Source organism: Lycorma delicatula, chromosome 7 (genome assembly GCF_047948215.1).
Source record: "Lycorma delicatula isolate Av1 chromosome 7, ASM4794821v1, whole genome shotgun sequence".
In the NCBI taxonomy this organism is placed as follows: Eukaryota; Metazoa; Arthropoda; class Insecta; order Hemiptera; family Fulgoridae; genus Lycorma; species Lycorma delicatula.
This window is the reverse complement of record NC_134461.1, coordinates 77063598-77076050: the sequence shown is the minus strand read 5'-3', so window position 1 is coordinate 77076050 and position 12453 is coordinate 77063598. Positions and strand designations below refer to the sequence as shown.

The 12453-nt window shown below is 29.6% G+C and overlaps 1 protein-coding gene across 1 annotated transcript; it reads left to right on the top strand.

Moving 5' to 3' along the window:
• Positions 1–2: 2 nt before the first annotated feature.
• On the top strand, positions 3–9862 carry LOC142328228 (general transcription factor 3C polypeptide 6). Its single transcript, XM_075371837.1, has 4 exons — positions 3–187; positions 1328–1539; positions 3273–3563; positions 9700–9862. Exons 2-4 carry the CDS (start codon positions 1348–1350, stop codon positions 9709–9711), a joined length of 495 nt encoding a protein of 164 aa, XP_075227952.1. The 5' UTR covers positions 3–187; positions 1328–1347; the 3' UTR covers positions 9712–9862.
• The last annotated feature ends 2591 nt before the right edge of the window (positions 9863–12453 follow it).

Sequence of the window (12453 nt, the reverse complement as noted above, 5' to 3'; positions counted from 1 at the left end):
CTATTAGATATCAGAAGCAGCTGAACTTGAATCGCTTTTATTTACAAACAATTTTGTTCTTGAGATATCATCTGTGTGAAATATAAGCAGTAATTTTAGTCGAGTCTCAGATTTTTATACTTGATATATTTAAAAATAAATTACACTCTTTCGATTAGCAACTTTAAACTTCATGTAATTATTTGAGGTTAGATAATGTATTAATAAGTTTATAATAATAGTTTGTAAAAATTACTGTAAATGTTAACTAAATTATTTTTATATAGTCATTTATTTTTAATTCTAGTGGTAATTAGTTGTTCAAAATCGTCTTTTTTTGGTTAATACTTTTAATTATTATAATATAGTCACCGATGTCAAAAACGTATACGTACTTAGACTTCTTTTTCTTATCTTGAAATACCTTTTAGACAAAGTAAATGAATAATTTTCCTATTAAGTTGGTACTGTTCGTTATTCTCTAATGTCAACCTGGCTAATTAATAATAGTTGAATAGAACCGGTGGAAGTTTGTTGATTTTGTAATATCTTTCACTCGGCTAGTAGTAAAAACTTTATATATATATATATATATATATATATATATAATGTTATTTTAAAGGAAAGGAATTTTACCCACTACTCTATAATTCTTGAACAGCAACTTTCTTTTCATCAATCATGTTAACATTGATCAAATCAAACCAGCCGATTTGTACAATATGCCCTCATATACTACAAGTTGGTGTATTATTAATTCAATATGTAAGCTTTTTAAACACGTGGAAAAAATATACTGGAAATTTTGTAGCATGCAGAAAAATGGCCTGTGTAACTGGTGTTAGAATCTGGGAAATGGATGAAAGGCTGAGATGCTACTACTTCATCATTAATAAGCTAGTTATAATGATGTAAGACTTGATTCTGACAAATAAATAATAACTATAAGCTAGTTATAATGATGTAAGTCTTGATTCTGATGAATAAATAATAACTACTGTTGTTATACCCACCAACAAATAACATTATAGATTGGAATAGAACTGTTCCAGGTGGTACTGTTTAACTATGTGATTGATAGGAACTGATTGTTGATTGATAGACTGTTGGCATTTTACCCGTCAACCTTAAATTTACTTTAAAGTTTTTCTACATGTGAAATCATTTTATAAAATAATGCAATTTATTATTTAGTAACAGTGTTTAGTAAACAAAGAACATTTTAAGAACAAATGTTCAAAGAACATTTTATATGTGTGTATGTATAATATATATTATACATACACACATATGTTATATATATATATATATCATAGCTAAATTTAATGTAGTCATCCTTATATTTAAGATTTGGCTGGTTAAACAAAAATGTCTGTAACTGCTGAAACATTGACATCAAGTATGCAGGAAGGAAGAAATGAAGATGAATATGAAGAGGAGGACATATTAGTGCATGTGGAATTCGACTGTGAAGTTGATCCTAGCATGTTCAATGCTGAACTACCATTCAAAATAATTGGAATTGATTCTCAGAATCCATTAATGCAAGTTGGAAATAAGGTAGGAAAATTATTTGACTTCTCAATAAACTGTTGCATAATCAGTTAATAGTAATGCATATATTCTTGCTGATACACCCTATGCTGGACCTTTGCTTTTCCAAACATCTAACTTTTATGTATGTTCATACATCATCTTGTTCAACCAATCTCTTTTTTTAAATTTCTTTCTTTTGCATGCATGTAGTGTAGCTGTCTGTATCTTCCTTTAATTTTAACTAATATTCCATTCTTATTTAGAGCCCTAAATTCTTCTGATCAATCTTCTTTTTTACCCCTGGAATTCTTATTTGTATTCTTGAGAATCAACATTTCTGACCCACAAATAAAAAGCTTTATGATTAAACTCTTAATTTTTGTTAATCTTTAAATAGTTTTTGATTTGAATAAGCTTTGGAGAAAATAATTGTACACAGATGCTTCTTACTGTAAAACCATAAGAAAAATTTCTATTTTCTTAGGATAAAAAGACCAGTTTTATAATCAGTCACCTTCATATTTCCCTCTACATCAAAATTTTTGCCACTCATATGCGAACCCTTGTCAGATGCACTCATCACTCCATCCACCTGATCTTACATTGTCCTTTTTCTTCTTTTTTTAAAGCTATTCTTTCATATTTCTGTTAATTTTAATCAAGACAACCAAACCAAATAATTTGCAGACAAATCTAAAACTTTTGGAGTGCATTCCCAAAATCTTTATATCTTTAATGTGTTAACATTTGTCTTTTGCATTTGAATAAGTTTAATAATAAGTTAAAGGAGAACAAAAACAAAATTATACTATTTTTGTATTCTTTTAACTTCTTTGTTTATTTATTTTATGCCGATTAACATTATCTTTTTTTAGATGAGAAATGTATATATTTTTGGGTGAAAAAAGTGTCAAGTTTGATAGATTCAAACTACTTCTTGTCAACATATTGACAAGAAAAAACTTACTGACATATTTCAATAAATACTTCAAATGAGTGGTTCAGATGTTCTGTTGATTGAAATCCAATATATTTTTACTTCCTTGTACGAAGTAAAGGAGTATGGTATCGCAAAAAATTGTAGTTTTCAGATTTTAATGGAAATATCCATTTTGACAATCCCTGAATCCATTTTGACAAGTTTCAGTGTGACGTTTGTATGTACATATGTATGTCGCATAACTCAAAAATGATTATTCATAGGATGTTGAAATTTTGGATTCTGTTGTAACATCTAGTTGTGCACTTACCTTTTTGATTGCAATTTACTGAACCAAAAGTATCCAAAAGAGCTGAAAAACCAAAAAAAATTTGGATGTTGGACTTTTTCTTAACTGCAGTAACAAGCTGTCATTGAGAGATTTTCAATGATATATCATAAGTGGACTTATTTTCATTGGTTCCAGAGTTATAGCCAAATAAAATTTTAATTAATGAAATATTTTGATCTCACAAGGGGAAGGCACATTGGTTGTAATCAGACTTCATCACCTTTTTTTTTAATTTAAATATATTGATTTATTAATAATTATTAACCTCTGATTGTAATAAAAATGTACGATAAATTTTTTAAAGTTATTAAAGAAATAAAATTTTATGTACTTTTCATTTTAAAAAAATGTGTATATGTAATTTAATAGGCATACAAGGAAGTCATGTGATGTTCACATCAGATTTTTTTAACTCACTGTAACAGAAATTCTCTATGTAAAAAATAAGGTACTGCTGATTTTTCATTGATGTAATTGAAATTTTAGGTATTTCAAGGTCAGTGGCGCGATGTTATTGGAACTTCTGTATTTTTTGAAGAAGATGAAGAAAAAAAGTTGCAAAAAGTGGATGCATTATTTAGTAAACAAACATCAAATCCAATGAAACTTGCCTGTTGCACTCGTAAATCACTTATTATGTCAAGAGTGTTTGTTAAACCAAAATCAAATCCACAATCTGGGAATTTAGAATCACAAAGTGAAGAGCAAACACCAACTCAAGAAGTTCCTGTAAAAAATGAAGCTGACATCAATGAAGATAAAAATGTTGAAAAAATGGTGATTATATCATTAATATTAACTATTAGTCAGTTGTAATAGTCTAAAATTACAATTTCATGTTGTAAACCATTCATAACATTTTGTTAACTTTGCTTTTAATTTTAAAATGTGCACAAGAGTACTAGTATGGAATGGCATTGCTAACAATTTTACTAATGTCCTAGATTAGATCATGGATGGAAATTCTTTTATAAAAACTTTCATCTGTGTTGTGAAATATGCTCTAGAAAATTTTAATCTCGTTCATAATAGACAAAATATAATTGAGAGCAGATTCCATTAAAATATTAGGAGTTTTGTATGCTGGGTGTCTTTAACAATTTAAATGTTGTTAAACTGTAAGTTTTCTATATGAATAGCAAGAATATGCGAAACTTATAAAATAATTTTCATTATTTTAAAACATGTTTAATATATAGTTAATCATAATTCAGTTATAGTTTTAATCCATTGCGGACAACAGTAGAGCCAAAACGCATTCCCACAAATGACTGTAACATCAAGTAAATTCATGTTATTTGTAGTTCTTTACTTCCAGTCTCCTTTTATGATTTATCTCTTATCAGAAAATTATCTCTTGTGTTTACAGTTTCAACCTAGTTTAAGTTTTAGGTAAAATGAAGTTCTTCATTTTAGATGTAGTTAAGCAAGAGGGAACAAACTACCAATTTTATGTTTTTAAGGTTAAGTCATATATTTATATAATATATTCTGTTTAACAATATGCAAAAAAAATCCAATTATTGGAGTTTATTTTATTATTGCTATTTAACAGAGAACCATATACCATTGAAATAACATACATTTTGTGTCATCCAACATAGAATCAATAACCCAGACTGGTGAATGTGTTTTGCAACAAGGAACCACATCCAATCACAGTTAAGTAGATTATTGTAATATGAGCCATCTTAGTTAGTGCAATAAAGAACCAATGCAGTTTTGTATATTTGTTTACTATTGTTCTAAACTGACAGTGCCGATTATTGCAAAAATTAACATGAAAAGAGTTTTTTTCTTTTTATGATATTGTCAAGGGGTAAAAAATTTATAGACATCTGCTGAATAATGACAGGTCCAACCATTTTTCAAATGTTCGGGTTAGTAAATGTGTTGTTATAAAAATGCTTTTAAGGTTAGTAACTTACTGAAAAATTAAATAGTAAGATTAAAATAGTGTTGTAGATAAATAATTATTTTTAACTGGAAAACTTTATTTCCAGTCTCATCTGGAATTAATGACTTTTTTAATAATTTTATTAATGCATATTTTCTTGAATTTGGTTCCATATTGCTTCGCTTTTTAGAAATAAAAATTTCTAAAAAAACAAAAGTTTGTTTTTTTTGGGTTGAAAATATTGGAAGTAATGAAAAAGAATTTCATCAACTCTGCAAAAAAACAGTTATTGAACATCAGGAAAACACAACTTATTCGATGAAGCAGTAGATAATTCTGAAGTTTTTAGCTTTAGTCAAATTGCTACATTAGTGAAAATACTGTAATAATAATTGACTTCGATAACATGAATAGTACTGAAACAAATGTTGATGACACTGTGGTATTAACTGAAGTAATAAATGTTGACATCATGTTCATCATAGGGATAAAGTAATTTTGAATGAATGAAGACATTGAAACTATAGATATAAAGTATAATAATGACTCCAAAATTGTGCCCATGACTAAATCAAGAAATGCTTCTTTAGCAAGTAATGATGTTAATGTGAATACAAGTGTTCAAAATGCAGGAGCAAATGATGAAATGATAAATGATTCGGAAAATAACAGCTCTACTGATTCATTGAATGAAGAAAATGTTCTGCAAGGCCGGCCTAAGAAAAGTAAAAAAAGAAAGAATGGACAAGTGATAAGATTTGAAAAAGAAGAAAAAAGTTTGAACAAATCATATGTAAACAAAAAAGTGAAAAAGTTTACCCTAAATTATTTCAAGATTATATTTGCAATTGTCAAAAGAAGTGAATAACAAAAATACTGTGAAAGAAAGAAAAGTAGATTTTAATAAATATTGGGAATTAGGTGACTGCAATGCCCAAATCGCCTTCATAGGAAACACGGTCAAAGAAACTAATGTGGAATGCCATAGAGACAAGGAACCTTCCAAAAGAAGGTATAGCAGAAAATACTTGCGAATCTTAACACAATGCATTGACACTTAAATGAAAAAATTGCATTCAGTCAATGATTGACAAAAGAGTGATAAGTCAAAAAGTGATATGCTAGAACATATCAACAAATTCCCCAGATATTAGAAGTCATTATTATAGAAGTAATACAGAAGCCATCTATTTGTAATATACTGTCTTTTTCATATCAGATGATTTTTCTAGAATATTTTTATCTAATAAAACCTCTGAAAAAAAAGATACTTGCTAGGTATGCGATGCAATTGTTGTCAAAATTAACATAGAAGATGAAACTGAAATGCAAGCATTACTTAACAGCAACAGCACTTGACATTGTTTGAAACGGTTTAGGATCCTTTAGACTGAAATGAAAAATGCTAAAAATGTTGAAAGTTTAGAAGTATATCCCAGCAGTTTGTTTTTGGCCACTAAATTTTTATTTAGACAACACCTGGTTTGAGGCTATCGACAGTTTGCTTTTAGGTGTTAGTTAATGGCTAGCAGTAGTAGTGTGTGCACATTTCATTCTGTAAATGGATTTGTGCTGTCAGTGTCAGTACTTGTACAGTCAGCACAAGTGAGACCATGTAATTGTGTTTATCCAATCTCCTTAAAACTCTTCTAAGTCAAGCAAGAGAGAAATAGTGGCAAATGTATAAGAGTTTATGAAGAAAGAAGCAGACGGATGATTTGTAATAGATGTAAACAAAATTCATGAATGCATCACAAATCACTGGTATTTCAAAACTGTCCATTAGAATAATAGTCAAAAGAAATTGGTGAAAACACAAATACATCATACATAGTACTGCATGTAAAAAACACAACGTACCAAAATGAATAATGGAAGCTGACGACTTCCGACAAATCCATAATCAGACGTACAGTACATCATTTTTATGTTGAACAAAAGATTATAGCCACTTTAAAAAATCTGCTACCAATTTTAGGAGAATCTATTCATTTTCAAGGAGGGAAAACTAGTCTTAATAAAATTTTAAAGAACTGAAATGTAATTGGGTAAAAACAAAAGATTTTAATTGAAACACATGATATACAATTAAATTGCATATAATATTTAACGATACTGCTGAGAAAATAGACCTATTATTTACATTGATAAGACTTACATTCATAGCAACCACACTTGACCAAAAAACTGGCATGACAACTTGCCTGAAAGTTTTACTGCTCCTATTTCAAAGGACCTGAGACTAATTATAATCCATGCAGGGAGTATAAATAGTTTTGTCCAAAGTGCATTGTTAATATATAAATCAAATCAGTCCCCCAGTGATTATCATGATAATATGAATTTTGATAATTATTATGAATGGTGGTTAAAGGAAAATTTAATTACAAATTTACCACCTAAAATGTTTGTTTTTTAATGGATGGTGATTCTTATCATAACAAAGCTCCTATCGTGTAATGAAAGAGTGGTCAGCAAAAAATGAAAATACCATTTTCACAAGACATGTTGAAAAATGAATTGTGTGAATTGGTACAACTTCATAAACAGAGGCATAAGATATTTCAAATTGATTGGTTGCTGACAGAAAAGAGCACATCTCACTCAGACTGCTGCCTTACCATCCTGATTTGAACCAGATTTAGAATCTTTGGTTGGAAGCAAAATTGTTACTGTTAACACAAATGACGTGACGTGACTTGTTTATGCGAAGAAAAGTTTAGAATACCTAAAGAACAATGGGAATCAAAATGTAATCATGTCATAACAACTGAAAATGATTACATACAAACAGAAGGCCTACTAGATAACGTAATTGTTCATTTTCATGCTCTGAGTTAGTAATAAAGGATTCAAGATCACTATCCTTTGTAAATTCATGCAAACACTATCAATTACGTTATCTAGCAGGCCTTCTGTTTGCGTGAATTTACAAAAGGATAGTGATCTTGAATCCTTCATTACTAACTCAGAGGATGAAAATGAACAAATGTCAGGAATTGAAATAGTCACTGACAGCAATTGATCAACATAGGCTCTACTTGTATTTTTAAATTATACCACCACACTGTGTAATATTAAACCATTAAATTTAATTAATCATTTTACTGCTCTACAATGTGTTTTTTAAGTGTAGAAATATAAATGTGATCTAGGATGCTGTAAAAGGTAAAAACTTAAATTTAATTACTTAAATTATCACAGGCAGGCTATAAAACCCACAGTGAATGCAACCTGGAGAAGCTCTTATGAATAATTGTGACTATGATTTAACAATTTACGCAGTTATGTCCAGTTGCCAAAAATAAATGGTCAGGGTATACTGACCATTTAGAAGACACTTCCTCTACCCCATTTATAAACAAATGGTATGTACTATAAAAGACAGTTATGCTTATACGACTCACGACCAGCTTCACTTTTTAACCAAATATTAAAATAACTTTTTTCACTTTTACCATTTCAGATACCTAAGTTGTGGTAAAAGTTATTTTAATATTTGGTTAAAAAGTGGTCATGGTGCCCAGGAAGTTGCATCATGTTTGCAAAAATAAATTGAATTTTATTGGAAATGAAGTAGTCACAAGATTAATGGAGCAACTTATGTGGAGGCCTAAATAGAAATATTAGCATCGTACTTATGTTAAAAACTGCTTTGGAAGCCACCTAGTCTAAAAAAAAAATTAGTTTGAAGCATTTGATCCCAGAGCACACTTATTTGCCAAACAACAGTGACTTTGGGGACGTGGAATACTCAAACTGTAACAAAGACAGTATACGCTGGGTGATTATGTTGAACTAATGGAGTCAATGAAAAAAGACATTACAGGTTTACTATTCAGACAACTGCATAATGAAAGACAAGCTAAGCTCAGTTTTAGTAAGTAGCTGTTTTAATGATACAGATTTTGTGGAAATTGATATAGCCCAGCATTTGTTCAACAACCCAATAAACATGTCATCTTAAAAACTTTGTGTTCTCAGGGAAAGCCAATATCTATTAAAAAATTAGAAGATAAAAGGTCAATTAAAAGATACTTAATCCCTAGTGATTGTAAGTGTTCTATAAAAATTTATTTACTGTTGAAAAAATCAAATATGATCTATAGATGGAATTATCATGTTATTCATTGTTATTTTTATTGAAATTAAGAAACAAAATTTGTTTGTTCTTTCAGCAAGTTTTTAAAAATTAATCAAAATTTTATTTTATAATTTTTAACATTTAATACCTAGTAATTTGCACTGAAAACATCAGTATTAAAATAATGAAAAGCAATATTGAAACCAAAAACTGTACAGACAAACAGTGTTTGTTTTGTTTGTCTTTGACAAAATAATAAAATTTATTCTAGTAATATGCAATATGGGACCAATTATTAGAAATAACTCATAAATTTTGTTTAAGTTTCTAAAGTTTTTACTGTCTGTAGGTATAGAAAGTCTCAATGTAAAGAAAAATATTGTAAGTGAGTTAAAGCAACATAAAATTATTTACTGTATTGTAATGACCTTGGTCATTCCATACCTCTTGCTCATGCTAATCCCTCTAAAACAGAGGAGTCAAGCATCAAGGTTCAGTCTCCTTGTTCCCTGTGTATTATATACAGTCCTTCTACTGATAGAACAAACTTCTTAAAATATTAAGCAAAAATCATCACCACAGTTAAGACCACCTTAATTCTTAGTTGTACCTTTGTACTAATTAATCTGGTACTAATTAAATATAGACTTTCACTTGTATGAAATTTTCTATTTTTGTTGCAATTCTTCAAAACTAAGGGCTTCTTTTACCTTTTTCAGAACAGGACAAAGATGTCACAAGAAATTTAGATTGTCTTTGATATTCACAATTTAGTTAGGATCTGTTCTTCCTGTCCCTTTGCAAAACGGATATATATTAGATATAGTCCCTATATCTAATGAACTGTAGTAATTTGCGATGATTGCCTGATACATACATTATTTCATAATTATTTTATAAATTTTATAAAATAATTTAAAATTATTTTTCAGGATGTTACGTAGCAAGATGGTGCAGTTTTGGATCATACAGACTAAAGATAACACATTATGAAATGAAAAGTGATTGAAAATGTGACATAGTTTTTCTAATAAATTAATTTTTTTTAAAGTATTTTTTTTAAGTCAAACATGAAATAAAAAGAAATTAATTTTTTTTAAAGTATTTTTTTTAAGTCAAACATGAAATAAAAAGAGATTGAAAATGTGATACTTAGATTAGATTATGTTTTTGAGGAAGGATCTTATCCAACCCTAAAAACGGTTGTTAAAACTATTAAAAGCTTTAAAATTTATCACAAACAATCTGCTTTTACCTACATTTCTCAGCGCCAATTTTTTCATCATTGTTTTTCTTCTGTCCTTTATTTATTCTTCATTTGTACTATTAATAGAATTTTTTATAACAAGATAAGAAAGATTGAATTACTCCAAATAAAAATTTGTCTGTACACTGCACAGTGCTGACTCAGTTCCAGGATTCCACTAATGGTTTATAAGTTTTTCTGTAACACTTTCATTGTGAGAGTTTTTAATACAAGCATATTCCTTAATGGAATGCTTTATTTTTTCATTCTCAAACTTTTTAAATAAAGTGTCACTACTGCCATTGCTGCAGTGTGCATAAAAGGGTAAAATATTATATGTTCAATTGAACATATAATGGACCAGAACATGCTTTGAAAAATTAGAACTCTTTCATGAGGGTCAGTCAGATATACTGGACTTTTGTTTTTAAATAGTTAAGTACAGTTGTTTAACATTTTCTAGTGTGGGTAGCATGGAAATTTCTTCTTCATAAGAACTGTATGTTTTAGGAATAAAAGCCAATTATGCACAAATTCCTGTTTGTTGTCACTCTGGGATGTCCTCCCAATATGCCTTCTTCAGTGGCCCAAACAGGAATCACAGGGAGATCTGAATTGAAGGGGAATCGCACTGTGAGAATGACAAACAATAAGTCTTTCCGGCCATACATTGATTGCAAGGCCTTTTCTAGCCAATAGGTGTTATATTTAAACCTAAAAATATTACAAATATTAAATATTGAAAATATAACACCTAAATATATATAGGAGTGAAGAGCCTTTGCAAGGCTCTTCACTCCTATGCGATTCAATACTCACAAATTTTTGTCTCAAAAGTATAATGGACCATGTCTCTACATGGTGCAAAGCTCTACACGCTGAAAAAAGTTGTTATGGATAATACCCAACATCAAAGTTGCTTATCTGGTAATGAAGCGAACCAATGCGCTACAATCAACATATTTAATCTCGACCCTGATTGCACATTACAAAACCAAAATTCTCAAATACTAGCATGCATTCACTGAAATAAGAGATTTAGAAATTTAGAAATTACTATTATTTTATGATTAAATGAAAAAATAAACACTTAGCAACCAAAGATTTCAGTCATTTTCATATGAACCAAAACTAAGAAAATAAAATTTGAACTTAACACTTTGCAATTGCCAACATAAATAAATTTCAAATAGCAAATGATACTATTACATTAAATGAGAAGGGCAAATATATACCACCACTTTTTAGTGTTTTTTTTACAAAAACTTTTATCACTTAGTTGCAAGAGAATTTTAAGATAAATTTTATCTTAAATTGTTTGGTTATATTTTTTCCTTTTATTATTTGCAAATATTTAAAGCACATATACCCCCACATCTCAATTCAGGGGAGAAGATCCTGCCTCGTAGCGTGTCCGGTCGCTACACCACCCCCTCCGTTCCTAGCCAGTAGTAGCTTTAACAGAGAACACATATACCCACAGCAAAATATTTCTATTATTCTATTTTTGTAAAGTTATAGAAAAATTTAGCATGATGCCATTAAAGAAGATGTATGCTTAGTGTAAGCCTTGAGCAAGTTTGTAAGTTACCCATATCAGAGGCACTCTGTTTGTGGGTTAATAATCTCTTTCTATAAAAACTTCATTTCTTCTTTGACAGCAAGCATGAAGATGTGATTGGGCGGCACCTCCTCATATCATGCTGGCACCTTCTAGCAGTCAGTAGGGCAACTGGTCTTTTTTTTTAGGTCAGTGGGGTGGGAACTATATCTAAGGATTATGTTTCTCATCCAGAGGTAGAAAAAACCGAATTAGTGGCTAACATGCCCATCAAGTAAGGCCAGTTCTTCTCCTTAAATATATAAAATAATCTAAACAAATAAATATGTTATCTGAACTTTGGCTAAACAAAAAATGATTTGATGATACAAAGGTAAAATAGTATTCATGTTAATATAATTTAACAGAAGTTCTCTCTTTCTTTCTCTGTTTAGCCTCTGAAACCACCTTAAGGTATTACTTCAGAGGATGATATGTATGAATGTGAATGAAGTGTATAGACCTGTAGTCTCAGGTCAACCACTCCTGAAAAATGTGGTTAATTAAAACCCAACCACCAAAGAACAGCAGTATCCACGATCTAGTATTCAAATCCATATAGAAGTAACTACCTTTACTAGGACTTGAACCATAGAACTCTCGACTTTGAAATCAGCAGATTTGCGAAGACGAGTTAACCACTAGACCAGCTCGGTGGGCTATGTAATAGAAGTGTACAATATTTAGTAAACAAATGCCAATACTTTGGTAATCATACCTTTATTTAGCCTTAGGTATTGCTTCAGAGGATTAGATGAAATGGCAATTTTTGCAATGTGTTGAAAATGCCATGGCTGATTGAGATTCAAACCCAGAACCTTAATAGGTTCTGGGTTTGAA

Bases quoted from the DNA above. Each gene is read 5' to 3' on its own strand.
- LOC142328228 (XM_075371837.1), top strand. From the start codon at position 1,348: ATGTCTGTAACTGCTGAAACATTGACATCAAGTATGCAGGAAGGAAGA. The intron at 1,540-3,272 runs GTAGGAAAATTA...TTGAAATTTTAG, and splicing joins TAATGCAAGTTGGAAATAAG to GTATTTCAAGGTCAGTGGCG.